We start from the raw sequence: 23,888 nt of genomic DNA on the forward strand, positions 1-23,888 counted from the left end.
CTCCAAACTATTTTCCAAAATTCCGGTCTGTACCTCCCTTTCCAGTCCCTTCTCCACAACTGGAACAGAATGATCTTTTAAAAACCTAAATCTGATCAGGTCAATACTGTCACCACCTCCCCCTCCCATACCACTTGAGGACGGTCCATGACTCCCAATAGAATTTTTCTTTTTTTGAGATGGGGGTCTCACTCTATCACCCAGGCTGGAGTGCAGTGGTGCATTCTCAGCTCACTGCAGCCTCTGTCTCCCAGGTTCAAGCAATTCTCCCACCTCAGCCTCCCAAGCTGCTGGGCTTACGGGTGCCTGCCACCATACCTGGCTAATTTTTGCATTTTTAGTAGAGACGGGGTTTCACCATGTTGGCCAGGCTGGTCTCGAACTCCTGACCTCAGGTGATCCACCTGCCTCTGCCTCCCAAAGCACTGGGATTACAGGCATGAGCCGTCGTGCCCCACCAGATTTTAAGATAAAGCACAAACCCCTAAGTGTGGCATGCCCATCCTTCACAGCGTTGCTCCTGTCTGCCTCCACCCTTACCTGGCCAACCCCTACCTTGAGTTCTGTGTCCCCTCCGGGAAGACTATTCTCTCTCTTGCCTGTCCCATGGCCTAGCTTCGTCTGCCTGAAATGCTCTTTCTCCACCTTCCATGTTTGCCTTCTACATCCTTCTAAGAACTGGGTGTCTCTCTTGCTACGAACCCCAGTGCCTGGTTCTTGGCTGACCACACTGTGGTCTGCTTCCTGTCTGTCTTTCCCAGATGTCCAATGCATGGAATGCTATTTTGTTCTTTGTTGTGCCTAGCACACCTTCTCTAGTCCCTGGCACGATGAATGTCTGTTGAATTGATGAATACTTCGTCTCACACCAAACTGCACTTTCTCAGAAGTATATTAGCAATTAACATCACTTTGGCCAATTGTGTGACCAGTCAAGGATTAGGGTGTGGTATGATTCTGAAAAAATCTATTAAACTAGACGTATGGGGAGCATATTTTTTTTCACCAAAAGTCAAGGCACATAATGTAATAAATATGATCACATTTTTTCTTGCCCAGAAAAATATTAATATATAATATCTGTAGCTACACATCCTTATCTGTCATTTTTGCCTCACTATGTTATCCGAATATGCCAGCTCAAGACACTGAAATAATAATAGCTAATAAGTAAGTAGCTGGCATTTTTGATGAGCCTTCTACACAGCAAGCCTATGTGAAGTCCTTTGCTGTCATCTCATTTAACTTTTCAACTACCTCTTGAAGCAGATATTTTTCTTATCTCTATTTTAGAGATGAGGAAACTGAGGCTTAAAAATCTTAAATCACTTGTCAAAGGTTACACAGCCAGCAGTGAATGAGTAGTCCATTTGATCTTCTCAGTTATTCTGCGATGCTGACCTAACCATGACCTCTTAACCTTTATTAGCTCATCAGAAGAGCTACTACTGGGCAAAAATAGCTGTGGCTTCCGGAAACTTTTATTAAAACTCTAAATCTCCTGGCAATAACTTTCAAAAGTCATGATTCAGGCCAGCAGTGATATTTGAAAATGGAATCACAAGTAAGTCTCCTGGCTACAGAGATGCTGTTGCTGCCAAAAAGGAATGCTCAGCTTTGGTATTTATGACAATCTGTGTTTTTCCTGTTACTTAGTCTTTTGCCATCATTGACTGCAGAAAGGCACTGACCCTCATTCTGTCCTCCCTGGAGAATCCTGTCCTTCAGGTTTAACTGGTTCTGTCCTTTTCCACGTTTTCGTTTCACTGGGATCTACAGCAATGTTTCTCAGTCCTGTCCACTGACCGTTTGCATAATGATCACTTGGACACACATAAAAATGCACAATCCTGGGCCCTGTTCCACAACTGTCTCATAGAATCTCTATAGACTGGAGTCCTGGAAGCAGCATTTTAATCATATTTCCCAGGTAATTCTTGTAAATACCAATGTCTGAGAACCACAGGCATAGGCTCTCGAGGTCCACATGACTCACAGTATCCCCTGGACCAGCAGCACTGAAAATGAGGAATCTTGGGCCCTAACCCTAAACCACTGAATCAGAATGTGCATCTTCATAAAATCCCCAAGTGATTAGACATTCACATTACTGTGCATACAGAGAATCAGTGATCTAGAACAATGTTTCCCCCAATTATTTCCCATCATTATGGCATGCACAGAAAATGAAAATCTACGTATGGCACACTGGAAATACAAATGAGAATGTTTGCCATGGCATTGGGGCTCAGCCTGTCCCAGATCCCACCTGGCCGCTCTGCAGGCTGAGGAGATTGACATTCCAGGTATGCCTGTGCCACACACAGCACATGGGTTGAGAAGCACTGGTCTGCTTACAGTATACCCAACTCTTCTAACTTTGTTCATGAGGCATAATTCCCACAGCTTGCTTACTCTTACTCTCTTCATCATTGATTTGTTCTTTTCGTGCATACTAAGAGTCAGAAAAGCTATTTCCCAACCAACTAGATCTCAGAAGTCTTCATACAATGGAAGAACACAGTCTCATCTTCAAGTTCTAGGTAGACTCTTGGGAAAATCTGCAGAAAAGAGTTGTGTCTACTGTTCTGGAGAGTCATCTGCTACAACCTAAGGAAGATGAGGAAAAAATAACAGCCCTCTTCCCTCTGAAGACTGCTCCTTTCCCCTTTGTCTGCAAACCTGAGGAGAAAGGATTAGCACCATGCAAGGTGGCATCCTCTCTTCTGAGTGCCAAGAAGAATGTGATTTTTGTTTAATCCTTCCTTAGCAAAATCTGTCAGCTCGTAAACTGGACAGGTGTCCCTTCTCTTAGCCAACCCCTGATAATGGGGTAACAGTTGGGGTGGAAGGAATGGAATACCTTCAGAAACATTTCCTAGTGAGACCATCTGATCCAAAGCACCAAGTGTCAGGACACACCATCTGACTTTGCAAAGCTCCCAGCTACATGAGAACCCCATTGATTGATTTTTTTTTTTTTCTCTTAAGGAAAAGGCTGAAAATTTTTAAAGCTCAAAGTAGTGAACTCTTACTATGAAGCAAATATGACAAGGCTTGCCCTTAACTGAAGGATTGCCATGGCCTAAGCAAATACATTTGAGGAAGGGGGGGATTATTGCTACCAATCAACCTTTCTTTTTTTCCAACTTGGCTACAAATCTGTATCTAACTCTTGCCACTCTGCTTCCCCCAATCACAGCCTGGACAATGCAACACGCATTTTAGCTGGGTTAGTGTGGGGCTATCCCTCCTCTGTCCTAAGACTGCACATCCCTCAAGTCTTAGAAGAATCTTCCCTTTACACCCCAAACATACCCAAAAGAGAGTTCTGCCTGAGTAATGGAAAGGACAGTGACCAGAGCACTGTATCAATATTTGCCACCTCTGGCTTGACTTCTCATAGAACTCTTTCCTTAATGCAGCTACAGAGACCTTCTTCCTGTTCTGACCAGGAAGCTCGGGGAGCAGTTGGTAGTTCACTCAGGGTTGCCGTGATGTCTAACAAATAAGTGGATTTTCTCTAAATTCCGAGCAAGAACAGTTGGTAAAAATTTCTATTCCTTGATCATCTGATTAACAAGTGCAGAAAATGTAAGATTGGGGAAATTGCTGAAGGCTCGGATCTCCCAATCCAAAGAACGTAGCTATTTTACATGACCATTTCAAATATGGAATATTGAGGCATCTCTCTGCTTTGTGGTCCAGGATGAAGAACAAGCTGTGGTACTTTGAATTTGGTACCTCGGAGACTTTTGCAGCGACCTGCAAGAAACTGCATGACCACATTGAGTTGGAGGTAAGTTCCCAAGTGGGGAGAAGGCTTCCTGGATCTTGGTTCCGCTCCTGGATGGTCACACATGCACAGGATGTATCCTCTCGGGACCTTAAGAGGTGACCCAGAGCGTAGTCTGTGTTGTTTCTCCATCCTGTTCCAAAACACCTCCATACCCTCACTCAGAAGGCTCCAATGACCTGTCTGGAGAATCCCTGGGGGGCTGTGGAACTCAGAGGCCCCAAGACCCCTGAGCCACACTTCATTCCAGCCCTCAGCCCTCCTTCCATGGCCTTGCAATTGCCTCTTTTCTGAGAGGTAAAGCCTCCATTGCCGTCAGCACAGGGAGAGGGGCTGCTATTGGAGAGACAATGTCCCAAGCCTGGTAAAAGTCTGAGAACTGGTGTTACAGGGCAGCAGGGGTGGGGAGTATAGGAGCTACAGCCAGACATCCCCCAGCTGACCTGCCTTGATTTTCACATCTGCTTCAAGGAGCTGACTCACAGTTACCCAGGGTCAGTTTTGTGCGTATGCAACCTTTGTGGTCACAAAATGTCCCTGTGCTTAGAAGGGCCCTTGGTTTCATGCTATTCTGTCACTCTCTTGCAATCCTTGATAATTTTCTAACAAAGAACCTGGCATTTTCATTTTGAACTAGGCCCCACCAATTATGTAGCCAATCCTGTTGGTGCACTTGTGTTTCACTAACTCTTCCGGCACTTGTAGGGGCCTGCCTCAGACAGTCTGCCTGCTGGCTCCCCTCCCCTGGTTGATAAGCTGCCCACTTCCCACCCTCTCACCCCACATTGGCTGGGCTTCGCTCCGGAAGCCATCTCATTGATTGCTATGGATAGCTCTTTGGTCTCTGGCCACCTGAAAGTCCAAACTTCTATGCACACCTGCTACGTGGGACTTTATGCCCATTGGTTCTCTTGTCCAGAGTTCTTGCTACCAGGCCTACCTTCCCGTGAGATTTAGGCCTGTCCTGTAGTCTTGTTTTCACTTGAGGAAAACAAGTGGAAGAGGCAGCCAGAGAGTTCAGCCAGGGTAGGCGCCTCTTGGCCCACCAGCTTGGCCTCTAAACCTGTACTGCAATCCATGGGGCCTGGGCCTGCCTTGGAGGAGGCGCATGTGGCCTGGAGCAGTGTAGGAAAGCCCTGCCCCTCCCTGCCGGAAGGGCCTGTGTGCTCCTCACTCACAGGGAGTTTTCACAAACAAAACACGAAGCCAGAGGTTCTGTGCGGCTGCCTTTGACTCATCTGCCTGCCTTTCCCCTTCGGTTGCTGGGTTACCAACGCCAGGGTGGGAGGCGCCGATCTGGCTAATCCCCTGAACTTTTGGCCACCTTGGTAAGAGGGCAGAGAGGCCAGGCGCCAGGGTGTGTGTCCCCAGGTGGTACACAGAGAGTCCGAGAAGACGGTCCTCCTTTCTTGATGTGTGAACGCAGTGCTGGGAGCTGAGGAAGGAGGAGAGGCCTTGGCAGGGGAACCGAGTGTGGCTAACAGGGTTATGTGTGCATTTTTTCCCCTTGGCACGGCAGTCTGGTGGGGTCTCTTTAAATATACCACAAGTGAGGGACAGCCCAGGCCTAACCACAGCCAGCTGCAGGCGCACAGCGACTGCTTGTTCTCCCTGCAGCTGGCCTTGAAATTGTGCCCAGAATACAGCAACTTAGCTCCCCTGCCTCTGGCCTGCCCTCCCGGCTCCAGGCCCCACAGTCCCCTCTGGGTTTGAAAGACAGAGGCTCTTCCTCAACTGCAGAGGGGGCCTCGTTGCTAAAGACACTGGTGGCCTCTGGAGGGGGTGGGGTTGTTCACTGGTCTGGAGGGGGCTGTTGTTGGGAGCTTTCAGAAGCACTTCCTGTTTTCCTTATCTCTCCATAATGAGTCTTTTTAGTATTTATTCATGAGGGTTAGCTGGGGGAGTGGGGCTGAGCATGTCATGTGATGGGCAGCTTCTGATAGCCCTCAGGATTGGGGCAGGCACCATTTCTGCATCCAGAGAATAGTGGTGGATGGTCCTGTGCCTTGTGATCCAGAGGGGGACTGAGAGAGACAGACAGGGGTGAGGCATGGGGTTAACAGGTGTAAGGAGACTGCAGAGCCTTGCAGGGAGATGAGAGAGTGTCAGGGGCCTCAGGAGAAGCTGGTAAGAGCAGCTACACTAAGGGACCTTCTAAACGTGGTTGCCGCAGACAACAGGCCAGGCTTTTGAGAACCAGCACATGACCCACCAGGCCAAGGCCATCTAATAACCTCACTGAGGCATTGCTACTACGTTTCACCATCTTCAGTTCCCCACCACAGCCTTTATTTCAAAGTCACACAACCAACCCTGTGAACTAAGTAGTCCAGAGATTATTATCCCCATTTTATGGAGAAGCAAGCTGAGGCACAGAGATTTAGAAGGGTAAACTGGGCCGGGTGCAGTGGCTCACACTTGTAATCCCCAGCACTTTGGGAGGCCGAGGCAGGTGGATCACCAGAGGTCAGGAGTTCGAGACCAGCCTGGCCAACATGGTAAAACACTGTTTCTACTAAAAGTACAAAAATTAGCCAGGTACGGTGGTGGGTGCCTGTAGTCCCAGCTCCTCCGGATGCTGAGACAGGAGAATCCCTTGAACCCAGGAGGCAGAGGCTACAGTGAGCCGAGATCATGCCACTGTACTCCAGCCTGGGCAAGACAGAGCAAGACACCGCCTTAAATAAAAAAAAAAAAAAAAAAAAAAATAGGGTAAACCGAAGGGAGAGAAAAGTCCAGTGGGACAACAAAAAGTCACGTGCTTTGACTGCCAACCATAACATGTCCTAATACGCTATGACCACACAGCGAGGCAAGTATTGTCACATTTTAAAAATGAGGCTCAGGTGCATTCAGTTTCTCAACCAAAACTTCATTGCTGAAAACTGATAAGAGAGAAGATTCCAGGTCTTTTAGAGTGAATTTAGCTTGGAACCCAATAAATAGAGATTTACCTAACAGGTGCTAGAAGCGGTAAAGTCTTCAGCAGGAGGCACTGTTTCTTCCTCCTTAATATGCTGATTTCCTCTCAGCTCATGCAGCTGGGCAGGTGTGCTGAGAAATGCTTTGCAAAGAACAGAAGACTCAGTCCTATTTCTCATTTGAGGAAGGAATAGATTCAGGCTGCATCATAGGAGAGAGAGTCAGAGAGGAGGAAAACTGCCTTAAAGTTTGCAAAAGGTCTTCCCACACAGCGTCTCATTTATTTTGATGCACAAAACAGGCAGGGCCAATATTAATGTCCTCACTTTACGGATGAGGGAACTGAGGCTGATGGGTTCAGCGATTACAGGAAGGGCACAACTGTAAGGAACTTAGGGGAACAGACAGTGAAGTCTATTTCGGTTCTTCCTTTTTTTTCCTTTTTCTTTTTTTTTTTTTTTTTTAAAGTTGGATGGTGAAACTTAAAGCTCAAATGAAAGACTGCAGGGAAGGTCTCCATTAAAAGCCATTCACGTGGCGAAGCGTGGTGTCTCACACCTGTGATCCCAGCACGTTGAGAAGCCAAGGTGGGCGGATCACCTGAGGTTAGGAGTTTGAGGCCAGCCTGGCCAACATGGTGAAACCCTGTTTCTACTAAAACTACAAAAATTAGCCGGGTGTGGTGGTACAGGCCTGTAATACCAGCTACTTGGGAGGCTGAGGCAGAAGGATGGCTTGAGCCTCAGAGGCAGAAGTTGCAGTGAGCTGAGATTGTGCCACTGCACTGCAGCCTGGGGGACAGAGCGAGACTCCGTCTCAAAAAAAAAAAGAAAGAAAAAGAAAAGAAAAGAAAGCCATTCATGTGATATGCAGGTGACTTCTCTGAGGCTAGTGGCTGTTTGAGAAGGAATAAGAGACTTGGTCTCATCTCTGAAACAAAGCTGGTGGGCAACTGGGCCAACTGGACAAGAGAGAAACTGAAGGGAGTCCACAGAACACACAAAAGCTGTTCAATATGGCACTTGCTTAACTAGTGCTAAGGAAACTAGATCCAAAACATCCTGCAGAGCCACGTGAGTCAAATCACCCCGACCCTGTTTTTTAGGGCCTTGTGACTCAGATAGGGGAGAAGGTGACTCTAAATCTCCTGCTCACCTGCAGACACTTGGCCAGGGCCCTGACTTGGAGTCACAAGGCCTGGCAGTGAGCCCTGGTCTGTGCTTAGGTTAAGCAACTTATTGAACTGTATATCTGAGCCTCAGTATTCTCATCTATAAAATGGGGGGCATAGGGGTTAGTCTACCTCCTAAGGCCATGATTAGGATTAAAGTTTTCAGGGCTTTTTGTTTTTGTTTTTTTATGTAACTGGCAGTGGTGCTAAGTGCCTCACGGAATCTGCAAAGCAGCCCTAAGTGGCAGGTGTCATAATCACCTTTCCAGAGAAGGGGGACAGAGGCTGAGAGAAGGTAAGAAGCTCACCTGAGGTCCATAACCTACAAGTGATCAGGTCAGGCTTCAAATCCAGATTTGCCAGACACCTGAGAGTTTTGGGCAGTCCTGGCACTTGAGAGGCTCAGTCTAGAGCAAAGACTCTTAACCAGGTTTGGGCATATCCAATCTCCTTACCATTCACAGTCTTTATTTTAACATTTCAGAGGACGTTAAAAGCAGGAATTAATTCTTTCCATTTGTCAAAACGGGAGCATAAAAAAAAACTTGCAAACGTTCACCCTAGATGCTGCTTCTATAGACCACAAAGGAAGGTCTGTGAACGTGAGTGCTGTACCTGGAAACCGGGTGCTCCATAAATCGTTGTGGGCTCTAATTAAGAAGCTGGCCTGTCTGCCGGGTGCGGTGGCTTATGCCTGTAATCCCAGCACTCTGGGAGACTGAGGTGGGTAGATCACCTGAGGTCAGGAGTTCGAGACCAGCCTGGCCAACATGGTGAAACCTCTTCTCTACTAAAAACACAAAATTAGCCGGGTGTGGGGGCACATGCCTGTAATCCCAGCTACTCGGGGGACTGAGGTAGGAGAATCTCTTGAACCCGGGAGGCAGAGGTTGCTGTGAGCTGAGACCGTGCCGTTGCATTCCGGCCTGGGTGACAAAAGCAAAACTCTGTCTCAAAAAAAACAAAAAAGAAGCCAGCATGTCACCCGCACCGCACCCTCACCAGCCCTGGTCTAAGGCAGTCTCTCAGGGTGCTCCTCTCTGACATCTCTTCCCCTCCAGAGGCTCTTAATATTCATTCTAACCTGATTTCACCTGATTAAGCAGGTGGGGGGTGGGGTGAGGAAGGCACACAGTGAGTCACCTCCCCTACCCCAGGCCCAGAATAACTTTACAGAGCTTTCTGGATGGGATCATAGTTCGGTAGAGCAAACCAGACAGGCTTCAACTCGAGCACTTATTTTACATTTTTTGGAGATGTTTCATTTTACTGGCTAAAAATAAGAACTTCCAAAATTCCTTTTTTTTTTTTTTTTTTGGACAGAGTCTTGCTCTGTCACCAGGCTGGAGTGCAGTGGTGTGATCTTGGCTCACTGCAACCTCCGCCTCCCAGGTTTAAGTGATTCTCCTCCCTCAGCCTACCAAGTAGCTAGGACTACAGGCGTGCACCACCACGCCCGGCTAATTTTTGCATTTTTAGTAGAGACGGGATTTCACCATGTTGACCAGGATGGTTTCAATCTCCTGACCTTGTAATCCACCTGCCTCAGTGTCCCAAAGTGCTGGGATTACAGGCATGAGCCACTGTGCCTGGTCCAATTCCTTGATATTTAATCCAATCTTTAAAACAATATTCACAAGGGAAGGCCCGCCAGCTCCATTAATATGAACTAATATAAACTTTGATGGAGGGGAAGTAAGTCCAAATCTGGAAGCTGCTCAAAAAAAAAAAAAAAAAAAAAAAAAAAAAAAAAAAAAAATTCTGGTTATCCAGTATATTTTGGGCATCTCTGCACATCAATTGCTCCTTTTAATTGAGGATTTTTTAAAATACAGAAAAGTCTTGAGAGTAGTATATCAAATACTCCCAACTCCCCCTCACTCAGAATTGATATTGTCATTATTTTGTCTTATTTCCTTCAACTATTTTTCCTTTTTTTGTTGTTGTGGTTGTTGTTTTGTTTTGTTTTGTTTTTTGAGATGGAGCTCACACTGTCACCCAGGCTGGAGTGCAGTGGCGTGATCTTAGCTCACTGAAACCCTTTCCTCCTGGGTTCAAGTGATCCTCCTGCCTCAGTCTCCTGAGTAGCTGGGATTATAGGTGCCTGCCACCACACCCAGTTAATTTTTGTATTTTTAGTAGACACAGGGCTTTACCATGTTTGCCAGTCTGGTCTTGAACTCCTAACCTCAGGTGACCCACCCACCTCGGCCTCCCAAAGTGCTGGGATTACAGGCATGAGCCACCGCACCCAGCCCCTTCAACTATTTTTCAACAGAACAAATAAAATACTACAGATAAAGCTGAAGCCCCCAGTCTCTTCATTCTCCAAACTTACCTTTTCACTCACCTTTATGTTCTTGAGATCACTCCACGTTAGTGCTGATAGGGCAGGTTGGTCACTCTTTTTTTTTTTTTTTTTTTTTTTTTGAGGAGTTTCACTCTTGTTGCCCAGGTTGAAGTGCAATGTCACAATCTCGGCTCACTGCAACCTTCGCCTTCTGGATTCAAGTGATTCTCCTGCCTCAGTGTCCCAAGTAGCTGGAATTACAGGCGCCCACCACCATGCCCAGTTAATTTTTGTATTTTTAGTAGAGACGGGGTTTCGCCAAGTTGGCCAGGCTGGTCTTGAACTTCTGACCTCAAGTGATCAGCCCACTTTGGCCTCTGAAAGTCCTGGGATTACATGCATGAGCCACTGCACCCAGCCTGGTTGGTCACTTTTAACTGCTCTATGGTGTTGCATAAAACCCAGCCACTATCTGTGAGGAGGAGCAGAAATGGGAACTCTTAGACCCTGCTGGTGGAAACATCAGTGGTAAGCCACTTTGGAGGGCGGTTCGTCAATACACACCAAGCCAAAAATGCATTTATAGCCTATATGACCCAGCAAGTTCTTCTCGACATTGATCTAGAGAGTTTCTCACACATGAGCATGGAGGTGCAATGCAACATTTTTTTATTACGGCAAAATGGAACCAACCCAAATGACTATGTTATTCTAACACTTTAAAAAGGCAGTGTAAGTGAATGTACTAAATGCCACTGACACTTTAAAATGGTTAAATTTTTAAATTTTTAATAAGCACACTAGTCTGCTCTGTCACCCAGGATGGAGTGCGGTGGCGCGATCTCAGCTCACTGCAACCTCTGCCTCCCAGGTTCAAGTGACTCTCCTACCTCAGCCTCCTGAGTAGCTGGGATTACAGGCACACAGCACAACGCCTGGCTAATGTTTGTATTTGTAGAGATGGGGTTTCGCCATGTTGGCCAGGCTGATCTCAAACTCCTGACCTTAAGTGATCCAGCTGCCTCGGCCTTCCAAAGTGCTGGGATTATAGGCATGAGCCACCGCACGTGGCCAGTGCCATTATTTTTAAAAGAGAGACATCAAGGACTTCACAGGTTAAGTACCTTGACTAAGTTCACCCAAACCAGTGTGTGCAGAAGAGAACTCACAGCTCATAAGCTCCAGCTGTGGGCATTCTCTACTCTGTCTTAGCATCCACCTGCAGTGCTGCATACTCTTAAACTAGAGGGAAAGAGGTCTTCAAGTCTTGGTCTCTCCTGATATGATCTGAACCTTCTTCTCAGCTACCAGAGGTAGAGCCTTTCGCTGGAGTAAGGAAGGTGGGAGTTGACTGATGGGCAGCCCGTCCATGCAGCCACAGTGGCAGAAATGGCAACATGCATGGGGAAGGGAAAGTTGAGAAGAGCATTAGAAGGGATTTTGAGTTCGTGGAAAATAAGAGGGCCAACCTGATTACATAGCAAACCCTGAAGTCAAAAGTAAGGCTAGAATGGTCCTGAGAGAGCTCCTCCTTCTAGTTTATTCCCTTCCTCAATCCAGTCCAGCAGCTCCCTCATTCCAGTACCACCTTCACTGTGAGACCATCCAAGGCAGCTCCTGCCACTTCTGGTTGCTTCTTCTTGCCCATTCACCAGTTCTCACCACTTGGTTTCTTTCTGCTTCCTCCTAATTGGTTTCTTTCTGCTACTCCTAATATGTGTGCTAACCTCTTTTCCTGATTACAAACGTAATCCAAATTCATGGCAGAAAATTTTAAAAGATAGAGGAGCAAAAAGAAAATAACCCCCAATCCCACCAACCAGGAATCAGCACTGTTACAACACTGGCCTCATTTCAGTCTTAACATTAACCCTTGTTTCTTTAACATCAGGCCTCTTGAGGAGCTCTATGATTCTTTGGTTTATTACATCTTTATTCATTTTTAAATGCAGCTCCATCATCCCCATCTCTGTCTTTCAATCACGCACCGACTACAAGTTTCCTTCACCGATGCTTAGAATCGTTCAGCTTACCAAGGAAAAACTGTTTCTGTCAACTTTCTCTTACAGAATTCCATTGTTTGCTTGCAGTTTCTGGCACATAAAACTTTTTCTCTTTCTTAAATGACCCTCTTTTTTTATTTCTTACTAATGCGCACCCTGCACTTCACTTCAAGCCTCTATTCATTCATATGCTTTTATTTTCCTGTTCTTTTCCATTTCTTTTGTTCTTTGTGAATTGCTTTGATTTTCTTTTGTCTTCAGACTCCTGGCTCTATCTACTTTGTGTCTTCTATGGACTTGGGAATAACTTTTAAAGATTATGTTTTATGCCTACATTTTCCCAAAGTAATTGTTGGGGGATATGCAGCATGTTTAATAGATGGGGCCCAAGAAAGTCTCAGGAGACCAAAGTTGGGAGTCATGTGATTCAGCATGCTGGGTCAGAATGTGCTCCCACAATACATTTTTTTCTGGAAGACTGTCTCAGCCAACCTCTGTCCCAGCCCCAGGAAGCATAAGTCTTCTACCACCAAGGCCCCTTACTAAAAGAATTAACTTTCCCCAAGCAATGTCTACCAAATAAATGCATCTTTTAAGTAATAATATACTCTGAGGCCCCGTCAGTGGGAAATGACCTAGACTTTTTAGAATATTCAGAGGAATTCATGATCTTCATCACCACACCCGGGAGATTTGGGAACCTCAGGGAAGAGAAACATTACAATCCTTTTCTTCCTCTACAATCACAGGTTATTAAACAGAATATTATATACAAATATGTCTTGTTGGCTATAGTGGATGTGTCTGTTTTTCTAACTTATCCTGTGAGGTCCTAAACTGACTAATCTTAGTCTTCACTAGAAGAGGAATTAAGAAGGTAGAAGAATTGAATCTTTAAAGAAGGTCATAGAATCTACAAGGGATTGGATAAATACCACTGTGCACACACACATGTTATATCTCAAGCCCTTTAGGATAAACAAATGAATAACCATCGCAGCAACTTACCGAGTACTTACCACATGGCAAGCTCTGTCTTATTTCATCTTTATAACAGCTCTGCATGGTTGTGTATTATTCCCATTATTTACCCAAGGAAACTGCATCTCATAAAATAAGTAAGTATTCCCAAGATCAGATGAGTTTCAAGCCTCCATCTGTGATCCCCGGCCCATATGCCCTTCACAATGCCACAGGACCTGCAGTAGGAGATGACCTCTGCATTACCCTCCTGCTTTTTAGAAAAGTCATGTGTCCATTTAGTTGATAAAGGGGCTCCCATTCAGGACTTGGCATATCTATCAAGCAGTCAGTTTTCTGAAGTTTATCTTATTCATTCTATACCCCTGGACTTAGCACAATGCCTAAAATGAACTAATTCCTCAATAGTTATTTGTTGATTGTAAAATTGAACCAAGTATAGGAAATTCCACAATTGGTGTGAACATTAGAAATGATCACTTGATCAGCCTCAAGTCACGCCCTTTTCTTGGAAGCTACCAGGAAAAGGGGCCCAGCTTGCTGCATTTGTAACACAAAGGGGAAGATGGCTGGCACTCAGGCCTTCTCCTAACTGCACGATGAGTGAGAAGGCCTCCCACACCCATCTCTAGGAAGCTATTGGTGGTATCTTTGATAGTAGCAGAGGGTCCAGGACAAGTGTGAACCAGGACAGGAAATGCCAACATTCTCCCACCTCTTTCCCACCCAACAGAGTTAAGACAGTGAGTGGGCAGAGCCCATGTGGCAGTGAGGGTGCCAGGTGGCTGTAGGGTGGAAATCACCCTGCAGGGCAGAAAGGATCTCCATTCTGAGCCCTCTCTTGTGGCTCAGAAGCCTACCTGCCCATGATCCCTGCTGGCACCCAGGCCATCAAGCCCTGCTTTGTCTGCAGGAAAGTGTGATCCCTCAAAAAGCCCCATCCACTCCAAGTTGGCCTTAGCTTCCCAGACAGACAGCAAAGCCTATTAATCTACATCCAGAGCAAGAATCCCTTAACACACCAGTTGAAAAAAAAAAAACACTTGGGGTGGGTGGAGCAGCGGATAGGAAACAGCTTTGCCTTCTGTCCAGCTCTGAAGCAACCCACCACTGTGAACTCTGAGAAACAGCAGTTTTGTTTTGGAAACTGGCACCCAGTGCCGGCTCACTCCTGGAAATGGATTTGGGCACCCCCACCCCCAGCTGCAATATTCTACTTCCAGTCTGCCTGCCAACACCCCCTTCCAGCTGCCCCTCTCAAAGGCACCATTGTGCCCGCCTGGCACGGCAACAGAGGAGGGCTAAAGAGGAAGAAAACATTTTCTGCCCATGGGATGTTCTTAAGCAGGTTGTGTGTACATGGCTTCAATGCCACATTCCTTGAGCCCACACAAACCCACCAGAACTCCATCATCCCTGTCACAGATGCAGCCACTTTCCAGTCTAACTGGCCCACCTCGGCTCACTGTCAGAGAGCTCCCAGCACACAGCAGGGCGGATAAGGCTGGGTGGAAGTGGGGGTCAGGATGGCACTCTTTCAGCACAGCGCACACTAGTCTGCCAAAACAAAGCTCGATGTGGATATGGAATTTTGGAACTGGAAGGGGATTTAGTTCCACTTACCACTCCACAAAAGACTCATCCTAGCACATTCTGATAAGTGGGCACCCAGCCCCCTCCTGAATACTCCAAAGATAGGAAGCTCACTACTTTTCAAGAAGCCTGCTGCGCTACTGGACAGCTCTGATTTTCAGAAAGTTCTTCCTGATGTTGAACAAGGATTGTGTGTCCCATTCCTTGTCATCTTCTTCCCTAGACAGCACTTAGCACAACACTTGGAACAAAATAGGCGCACAATAAGTGTTTACGGAGTGCATGACTGAATTCACCATCCACTGGGCCCATTTTCACCCTCTAGGGGCACACACAGCATCCTCTGCACTCCTCCATGTGACTGCCTTTCATAGGGCTGGAGATGTATCTTCATGGTGTCTCCTCTTCATCTTCACTGAGCTAAACAGCCTCAGTTCCTTAGATGACTTGATTTATAGACCCATAAATATCCTGGACCACTCTTCTCTTGATATACTCCATGTTTTTCAGGGTCCGCCTTAAAATGAAAAATCAAATTCCTGTTCTGTGATACTCTAAATGTGATCTCATAGGTAACAAAGCACAAGAGTAAGAGGCATCAGGTGCGTGCACTCTGTAAGTTGGGCTGACTTCTTGATCTCGTCACTTGCATCTCATGCAGGAAACCTGCAGGTTCATGAGGACTATCATGAGCCTTGACAAATTTAGAAAGACATTCCTTCCTTAGTGTTACTGAGTCAATGTTTCCTCATCTGTAAAAATGGGAATACAAGGCCGGGCGCAGTGGCGCATGCCTGTAATTCCAGCACTGTGGGAGGGTGAGGCAGGCAGATTGCCTGAGGTCAGGAGTTCAAGACCAGCCTAGCCAAAATGGTGAAACCCCATCCCTACTAAGAATACAAAAATTAGCCGGATGCAGTAGTGTGCAACTGTAATCACAGCTACTCAGGAGGCTGAGGCAGGAGAATCACTTGAACCCAGGAGGTGCAGGTTGCAGTGAGGTGAGATCATGCCACTGTACTCCAGCCTGTGCTACAGAGCAAGACTCTGTCTCAAAAAAAAAAAAGGAATACAAATACTGACATTGTAGGGTTGTAAAGATTAGACATAAAATATATAAAGTGCTGGTTCATAATAGTTACTCAATAAATGATATATATTAATAATATATAACATATGTGTGGATTAATATCATTATCTAACTGCCCACAATAGACATCAGCTCCTAAAATGATATAAACCAGCATCTCTGAATGCAGAAGAAGCTACTGTTCTGTAAGAGTTGCTATAGACCAGGCCAGTTTGTGTATGTGGATAATACTGGACTGTCTTAAAAGCCGGGCGAGGTGGCTCACGCCTATAATCCCAGCACTTTGAGAGGCTGAGGCGGGTGGATCACGAGGTCAAGAGATTGAGATCATCCTGGCCAACATGATGAAACTCTGTCTCTACTAAAAAAAAAAAAAAAAATACAAAAATTAGCTGGGCATGGTGGCATGCGCCTGTAGTCCCAGCTACTCAGGACGCTGAGGCAGGAGAATACCTTGAATCCAGGAGGCAGAGGTTGCACTGAGCTGAGATCGCGCCATTGCACTCCAGCCTGGGTAACAAGAGCAAAACTCTGTCTTAAAAAAAAAAAAAATACTGGACTGTCTTTCCAATAATGTTGTCACCACTCATCAGTGCCACTCAATACATCACCTTTTCTTCCCTTCTGAGCCACATCAGATTATTGACAATAAAAACATTCTCTCTAGTTTTTCTCTAGGGAAAACAGATATTGTTGTTTGCCCTGTTTTCTTTCACTCCCAGTACATTTCTCTATTATGGCCATAGGCCCTGCAGACATGCAGATAACTACTTCCTTTTCTTCCCCATTGCCTCCAGCCAGCGGTGTGCTAGAGCAAGCTTGCTTGCTGGTGTATCTCTTCCCAACTTGGCCATAGTAGGAATATTTACACCACCATGGAACACAATAACAAAGGCTTTTTTTTTTTCCTCCAGGGGAGTCTGCTGTTAAGCATTTAGCAACACACCATTGCCTCTAGTATTGACCCACTGGTACCTTGAGGACAGGGACTGTGTCCCATTTCTGTTCCATCCCTAGAGTCTAGCACAGAATAAGTAGGTTCTCATCATTCTTGATGGATCAGTGAGTACTCCTTTCTTCTGCCTGTTAATGTCTCTCTCGTATAAAACATGCCTCATGTGCCCTACCTACTCTTGTTGCCTATTAAGGTGTTCAGGTATGGATTTCCTTCAGCTATGATCAGAGGACTACTTGATGGAGACCTGGATTAACCTTCCATGTCTCTCCCTATCCTGGAAATTTGGTCCACTTTTTCTGTTCATATTCATCTAGAGAGGTTGGGGGAACTCATCTGGAAGCAAACCTTATCATGTTTCTTCAAAGAACACCTGGGTTTCCATTTTAGGATTTTTGCACACATTATTTCTTTCAATTCACAAATGGTTATATTGGACACCTGATATGGGTAAGACATGCCAGGTACTATGAAGAACACAGAGCTGTCAGATATGGTCCCCACCTTCCATGAGTTTGAAGTCTTTTGGGGACAGACAAATATGCAAAATGCATGGCAGAATATACATTCCATATAAGAGGAGAAAACAAGGCAGTGAAAATTCAGAGAAGAGGAAGATTCATTTCTAGCAAGAGCACTGGGGAGAACCTCACAAGGAGAAGGCTTTTGAGCTGGAAGGGTTTTTAACAGGCATAAAAGAGCTGATGGACAATTTAGGCAGTGTGTACAGCAGAAAAAAAGGTAAGTAGTCCCCAACTCTGTGGCCTCTATGCAGAATTCAGGCTACTACAACTGACATTTACTAAGACTCAGCTAACCCTCTCCCTCAGCTACTCTCCTGTATCCAAACCAAAGGAGACCCTATGGCATCCAGCCTTCCCCATAGTCTGACTTACATTCCAACCTGCCAAGCTAATTCACAGAGAGAGCCTGCTCCCCTCCTATGGTAGCAGAAATGCTCTCGCTGTAAATGAGCACCATTGCCTCGTTCTTACCTAGGTCCCACAGGACCCCCGGGGGCTGCACAGGTGCACAGGGTGGCTTATTGGTGCTTTCTCTTTCCCTATTGCCTGCCAGTGTCCTGTTCCCTCAAAAAAGAGGCACTGTTTGGGGTGGTGGGGGATTTCACTCAGGTCTAGGTCAGCTACCCTCTGCCTTTTAGTGTATCTAGGGCTCTGATATGGAGCCCAGGCATCAAGGATATGGAGGCCACATCACCTCCTGCCCATGCCCCTCTCAGCCCACCAGAACCCCTATTCAAGTGTGTCAGAATACTGCCCACCTCTTCCTCAGCCCTCCCTCTGCCTTCTGACTATAACTGAGGTACTATTTTCCCTGGACATGGCCCAGCATTTACTACTTCCATCTTCAAAAGACCTACCCCCTGGCCAACTCTCTCACTCACTGAGAAAGGAAGGACCCTGGTATCATCCCCAGATCAATGTCCCAGCACTCTGTTCAGCATCTTCTCTTCCACTCCATCTACTTCCCATCCTAGGCATCCCAACTTCCTCTTCTCATTCATTCATCCAACAAGATGTATTGAGTATCTTCTCTGCCTCAAACGTCCACAAAAAAACCTTTTCCTCAATCACATATCCTTTTAGATCCCATCTTCCCTCTCCAGCCCGTGTGCCACCAAACCACACAGACTCTGACTCTGTTCCCTCACTACCACCACCTGACTCACCCCAGAGTCCCTGGTTAAGCCCTTATCTCTCCCAGGAGAGAGCTGTGTCATCTGAGAAGGTCAACTTACAACTTTAGGCCTCACTGTTCTCATTTTGGTAATTAGGAATGGTCTCTAATGTCCCATGTTGCTTTCCCATTCTAAGACTCCATGCTTCAGCCCTCATCCAATAGCCAAAATTCCTCTTTATAAAGTCACTCATGGCTTCTTGGTTGTCAGTCCAAACAATCACAGGTCTAATTCTGGATCAGCTCACTCTAATTAGCTAAGTAACACTGGGCCATCCCCTAAACGTCTTTAGCCTCAGTTTTCTCATCTATAAAGTGAAGTATTTGGACTGGGTGACTTTTCAAGCCCTTCAGGTCTTTGATTTCATGAGAGTACAGATGCAGAGAAGAGAAAAAGAGAGGCTAGGTGTGGTGGTTCACGCCTGTAATCCCAACACTTTGGGATGCCAAGGCAGGTGGATCACCTGTGGTCAGGAGTTCAAAACCAGCCTGACCAACATGATGAAACCCTGTCTCTACTAAAAACACAAAAAATTAGCTGGGTGTGGTGATGGGTGCCTGTAGTCCTAGCTACTTGGGAGTCTGAGACAGAAGAATCACTTGAACTTGGGAGGTGGAGGTTACAGTGAGCCGAGATCGTACCACTGCACTCTAGCCTGGACAACAGAGTGAGACTCAGTCTTAAAAAAAAAAAAGGAAAAGAAAAGAAAAAGAGAGAGAGATCCTTTTGAGAGACTATATGGGAAAAAATTTATGGAGAAAATAGCATCTGTAGAGATTTGGACGAAAAGTACAGGGAGGGTGCTAGGGTATCCTCAAGGGTATCCTACCATTAGGGGACTACAGTAATCGGTCTAGACAAGAACTGTATAATAGCAGGTGCAGGCTGACAACACCTGAATCCACTGATCAGTCTAAAAATCACAAAAAAAGAGACAATCAAATTATGTGCTTCCTAATGAGATGCAATAGGAAATATACAGCCCCCCAATGAAGTAATCTTGCCAAAAAGCTAACCCTAAATCTAGTCAAGCCTCTAGATCTAAAAATACCAATTTAGTGAAAATACAAGGGATAGACTATGTTTCAAAGACACCCCAGAGATGCAGTTGGCAAAATCCAGAATCTTCACAGCACTACAGCCTTACTACTCAAAGTGTGGTCAACGGACCTGCAGCATCAGCATCACCAAGGAGGGGGTCAGAAATACAGTCTCAGGCCTCACCCAGACCTCCCGAATCAGAATCTGCATTTTAATAAGACCCTGGAGTGATCTGCATGCACATTAAAGTTTGAGAAGCACTGCTCTAAGGACAAATGACCCATTTCTTCAATAAACAAAAGACAAGGATAAAAAAGAACAGGAGTCTATAGATCCAAAGAGACCTCACAGATATATATCAACAAATGCAATATGAAGACTTTTCAGGCAAGCTAACAATTTAAAAAAGAAAAAATGATACTATCAAAGAAATTTGAACAACTACTGGATCCTTTTTAAAGAATTTTTTAAAGAGTAACAATAGTATTGTAATTTTCTTTGAGTTATTAAAGATACATAGTCAAGTATTTATGGATAAAATGATAGAATCTCAAGAATTTGCTATAAACTAGTTTGACCTGGAGGTGATAAAGTGAACTGGGGTAGAGTTAAAAGAAGATTAGCTGCCAGTTGCTAGAGGTGCTAATTACCCAAACTGGGTTTTGGGGTACACGGGGGTTTATTATTCTCTCTACTTTCCCTGTATGTTTGAAAATAACCATAATTTGTTGTTGTTTTTATACGGAGTCTCACTCTGTCCCCTAGGCTGGAGTGCAGTGGCGCCATCTCAGCTCACTGCAACCTCCACCTCCTGGGTTCAAGCGATTCTCCTGCCTCAGCCTCCAGAGTAGCTGAGATTACAGGCGCCCCCCATCACACCTGGCTAATTTTTTGTATCTTTAGTAGAGACGGGGTTTCGCCATGTTTGCCAGACTGGTCTTGAACTCCCGACCTCAGGTAATCCAACCACCTCCCAAAGTGCAGCGATTACAGGCGTGAGCCACAGTGCCTGGCCTTTTTTTTTTTTTTTTTTTTTTTTTTTTTTTTTTTTTGAAAGACCAAGGAGTCGTGGAAGATGGGAGGGAAATAACTCAGTGGCAGGGTATCCAAGAAAGAGAAAATTTCCAGCAGGAAGGGGATACATGCCTCCGGAGCTACCGAGTCCTGGCTTCCACCGATCTGGCCTGGCAGAGGTCATTCCTGAGAGCAGACAAAGCCGAGTGGCAGGCCTATAAACAGAACCATCTGCCTCCAAACCAAATCTGTGGCACGGTGAATCGAGGTTAGAAGAAGGGGGAATTTCCTAGTTGCTAAAAACTGAAACAGGTCATCAAATAAATTGTGGAATCTCCTTCCCTGAGGCCCTTCCGAAATAGGATCGACAGGGCTGGAGCGGAGGGACCCCCACCCGCCGCCCTTTTGAGGTCGCGGCGCAGGACAGCAGGAGGGCGCGGAAACGCCGGCACCGGTTGGGAAGCTGCGGTGCTCCAAGTCCCTGTCGGCGAGGGCGGAGGAATCGGCTGCCTCTGCCTAGAATTCAGTGACTGTAGGTATCCAGACGTCAAGGGCGGGGAGGCGGAGAGGAATACGGGTTCCCCGTGCGTTTCATTTGCACATAAATGCGCTCTGCCTCCTAACCCAGTCAGTCTCTGTTACCTGTGCACTGGCCTTCCACCAAACCAACCAACCACCCGTGGCTCAGGAAGAAACCAGAACTGGGGGGATTGTCCTCCCAAGGGGGACACAGTCGAACGTGACCGGCAGCCGCTGGTTTCCCGGGCCTGGGTTCAGACGAACTCCGGCCCTGCTTCCAAGCCCGACGTCGGGCACCTGGCCGCCGGCGCACCTGAGCACGATTTCAAGCGTGCGCACGTTCTCTGCTCTGGCCAGGAGCTGTTTCAGCGCCATTCCGGGCTATAAATCCGCGGTTCCGCCCAGCGCAGCCTGGGCTCAGAGGGCAGCCTGCTAGCCAGGTCCTGGGTTAGGGATGGCCCACGGTGCGCGCGGGGACCGCCACCCTCTTTCGCGCCACGCCGGGGCCGCTAGGGCCGGAGCAGGGGGAGGGGGCCCGATGACGTCATGGAACAGTTAGAGGATTTAGCTCCGGAACCCGCCGGGGAGCGGGCCCCGGTGCCGGTGTTCCATTTAGGCCGACAGCGTCCCTTGCTCGGCTCCACTTTCCCAGACAGCACGGCTACCTTCCACTTCCAGAGCGGGCCTGGGGTTCTGAAGGAAATCAGGGCACGATCGCGAGGCCAGAAACTCTGGAGAATGGGCACGCAGGCATGCGCTTGCCAAAGCTCTTACCAGCCTGGGTCGGGCCAAGAGGCCATCAAGATGCTTCCAGCAAAGCCTCAGGTGTGGGGAGTGAATTCAGGAAGATAAATGCCTCTTGGCACAGAGGTTGGGGAACCTGTGATAATAATGCAGACAGTTACAGAGTGCGACTGCTTTCCAGACACCATTCAGCCCCTTAAAGCAGATGTTCTTCCCCCATCCTCCATTTTACAGATGACGAATTAAATCTCAGAGGGGTAAGGAAACAACCTGGAATCACACCGCTGGCAAGTGACAGAGCCAAGATTTAAACCCATGTCTCTCTGCCTCCAAGCCCAGGCAAGCACATTCTTTCCAAGACACTATATTGGCTTTCACTTTCCAAGTAGGTGCATTCCAAGAGGAGAGGACATCAGCGTCCAGCAGACCCCAGGCTTCTCCCACCTCCTCTACTTGCCCTATCTACATGGGACCCACTGCGGTAATAGGGGAAGGGGACAACCTAGAAAGCAGAGTGAGGAGTGTCTGCTCTTCCAGGAAGCAGTAAACATTTACCAAGGTAATAGCAAACACACTTAGCTGGCTATGGATAGAGATGGAGGGACAGAGTGCACTTAAAACTGTAGTACGGAAGAAAGGTGACTTTGTGGAATACTGTTTGTCAAGGACTATGCTGGTGATGTACTTTTTTAAAAAACAAGCCTGGTGCGGAGGCAAGATATAATAATATTAATATCCAACATTGATGTGCCAGGCATTGCTCTAAGCACTCAATAAGATAGAGCAGTAGTGGGAGATCTCAATTATTCAAACAGCTGGAAGTTTAATTTTGCTATAAACCTAGCATCAGCAAAAATCCCGATTTGCCTCACTGACTCATCTCCAGCGTAGGATCTGGCATCTGCCTTCCTGGGTTTGCATCCTGGCTCTGCCATCTTGTAGAGTGGGAAGCTATGGAGCCTTGAGCAAGCATCTTAACCCCTAAGAGGCCCTGTCAGTTGGGGGTAGCAATGCTGCCTCCCTCATCATGTTCATGTAAAGATCCCAAGAGATGCTGTGGGTGAATCCCAGCACAGTGCCGTAGGAAGCTCTCAACAAGCATGAGTTGCTAATATTATTATTATTACTGCTTAGAAGGGAAAGGGATGTTTTGACCAACAATGAATAAATTGAGATGATGTAGAAGCAACTACAACCAAGACGGGGAAGTGGCTGCTTCATCTAGAGGGTGACAAGAATAAAACAAAGTGTGGGCCAGGCACGGTGGCTCACGCCTGTAATCCCAACAGGCGTGAGGCCGAGTCGGGAGGCCAAGGCAGGTGGATCACCTGAGGTCAGGAGTTCAAGACCAGGCTGGCCAATATGGTGAAACCCCGTCTCAACTAAAAATACAAAAAAAATTAGCTGGGCATGGTGGCAGGTGCCTGTAATCCCAGCTACTTCAGAAGGCCAAGGCAGGAAAATCTCTTGAATCCAGGAGGCAGAGGTTGCAGTGAGCCAAGATCACACTACCACACTCCAGCCTGGACAACAAGAGCAAAAAAAAAAAAAAAAAAAAAAAAAAAAAGAAAAAAAAAGTGATCCAGATCCAATGGGACTCCAGCCTAAATCCCTAATTAGGAATATGTGTATGAAGGATAGGAGGGTAGAAGACATTCCAAAATAAGTTTCTAAGAAATCATGAATCACATTGAAAAGAAAAGGAAAAGGAGTTGGTTTTTGTTTTTCAATCAATGTGACAGCAACAGAGAGAGCTGGTTGAGCCCATGCTTTCAGGGAACTGTGCACATACACACAAAGGCAGAGCCTGGGCATGCAACCAGGTAGGAATACACAAAAGCAACTCAGAGCTATGAGCCTGGCTTCAGGCTAACTGAAGGCCAAGCTGAATGCTAGACAACATTTGAAGCAACAAAGAACACAGAAAGCATAGCTCAACAGGACTTTGCCATTCTGGAAGAGTTTTCATCTTTTCCAAAGAGAGTGGCCTTAAACTAAAAATGGAAGAAGAGATGCCAAAGGTGGATACTAGAGCCCAAGGTAGATCAGTGGAGAACTAACTGGCTTTGA

General features: G+C 46.5%; 1 protein-coding gene across 11 annotated transcripts in view; it reads left to right on the forward strand.

The window, feature by feature from the left end:
* Nucleotides 1-23,888, forward strand: part of DGKG (diacylglycerol kinase gamma) — a 215,063-nt gene that overhangs the window by 145,996 nt on the left and 45,179 nt on the right. For 9 of the 11 annotated variants that reach the window (XM_023187581.1, XM_023187584.1, XM_023187580.2 and 6 more), the window contains one exon: nucleotides 3,709-3,799. In XM_023187581.1, coding sequence (XP_023043349.1) covers nucleotides 3,709-3,799 — 91 coding nt within the window. Of the gene's footprint in view, nucleotides 1-3,708; nucleotides 3,800-8,090; nucleotides 8,601-23,888 lie in introns of those variants that run through there. The other 2 variants (XR_002725462.1, XM_023187587.1) reach the window with 2 other exon arrangements.

The sequence above is a fragment of the Piliocolobus tephrosceles genome, chromosome 2 (genome assembly GCF_002776525.5).
Source record: "Piliocolobus tephrosceles isolate RC106 chromosome 2, ASM277652v3, whole genome shotgun sequence".
NCBI lineage: Eukaryota > Metazoa > Chordata > Mammalia > Primates > Cercopithecidae > Piliocolobus > Piliocolobus tephrosceles.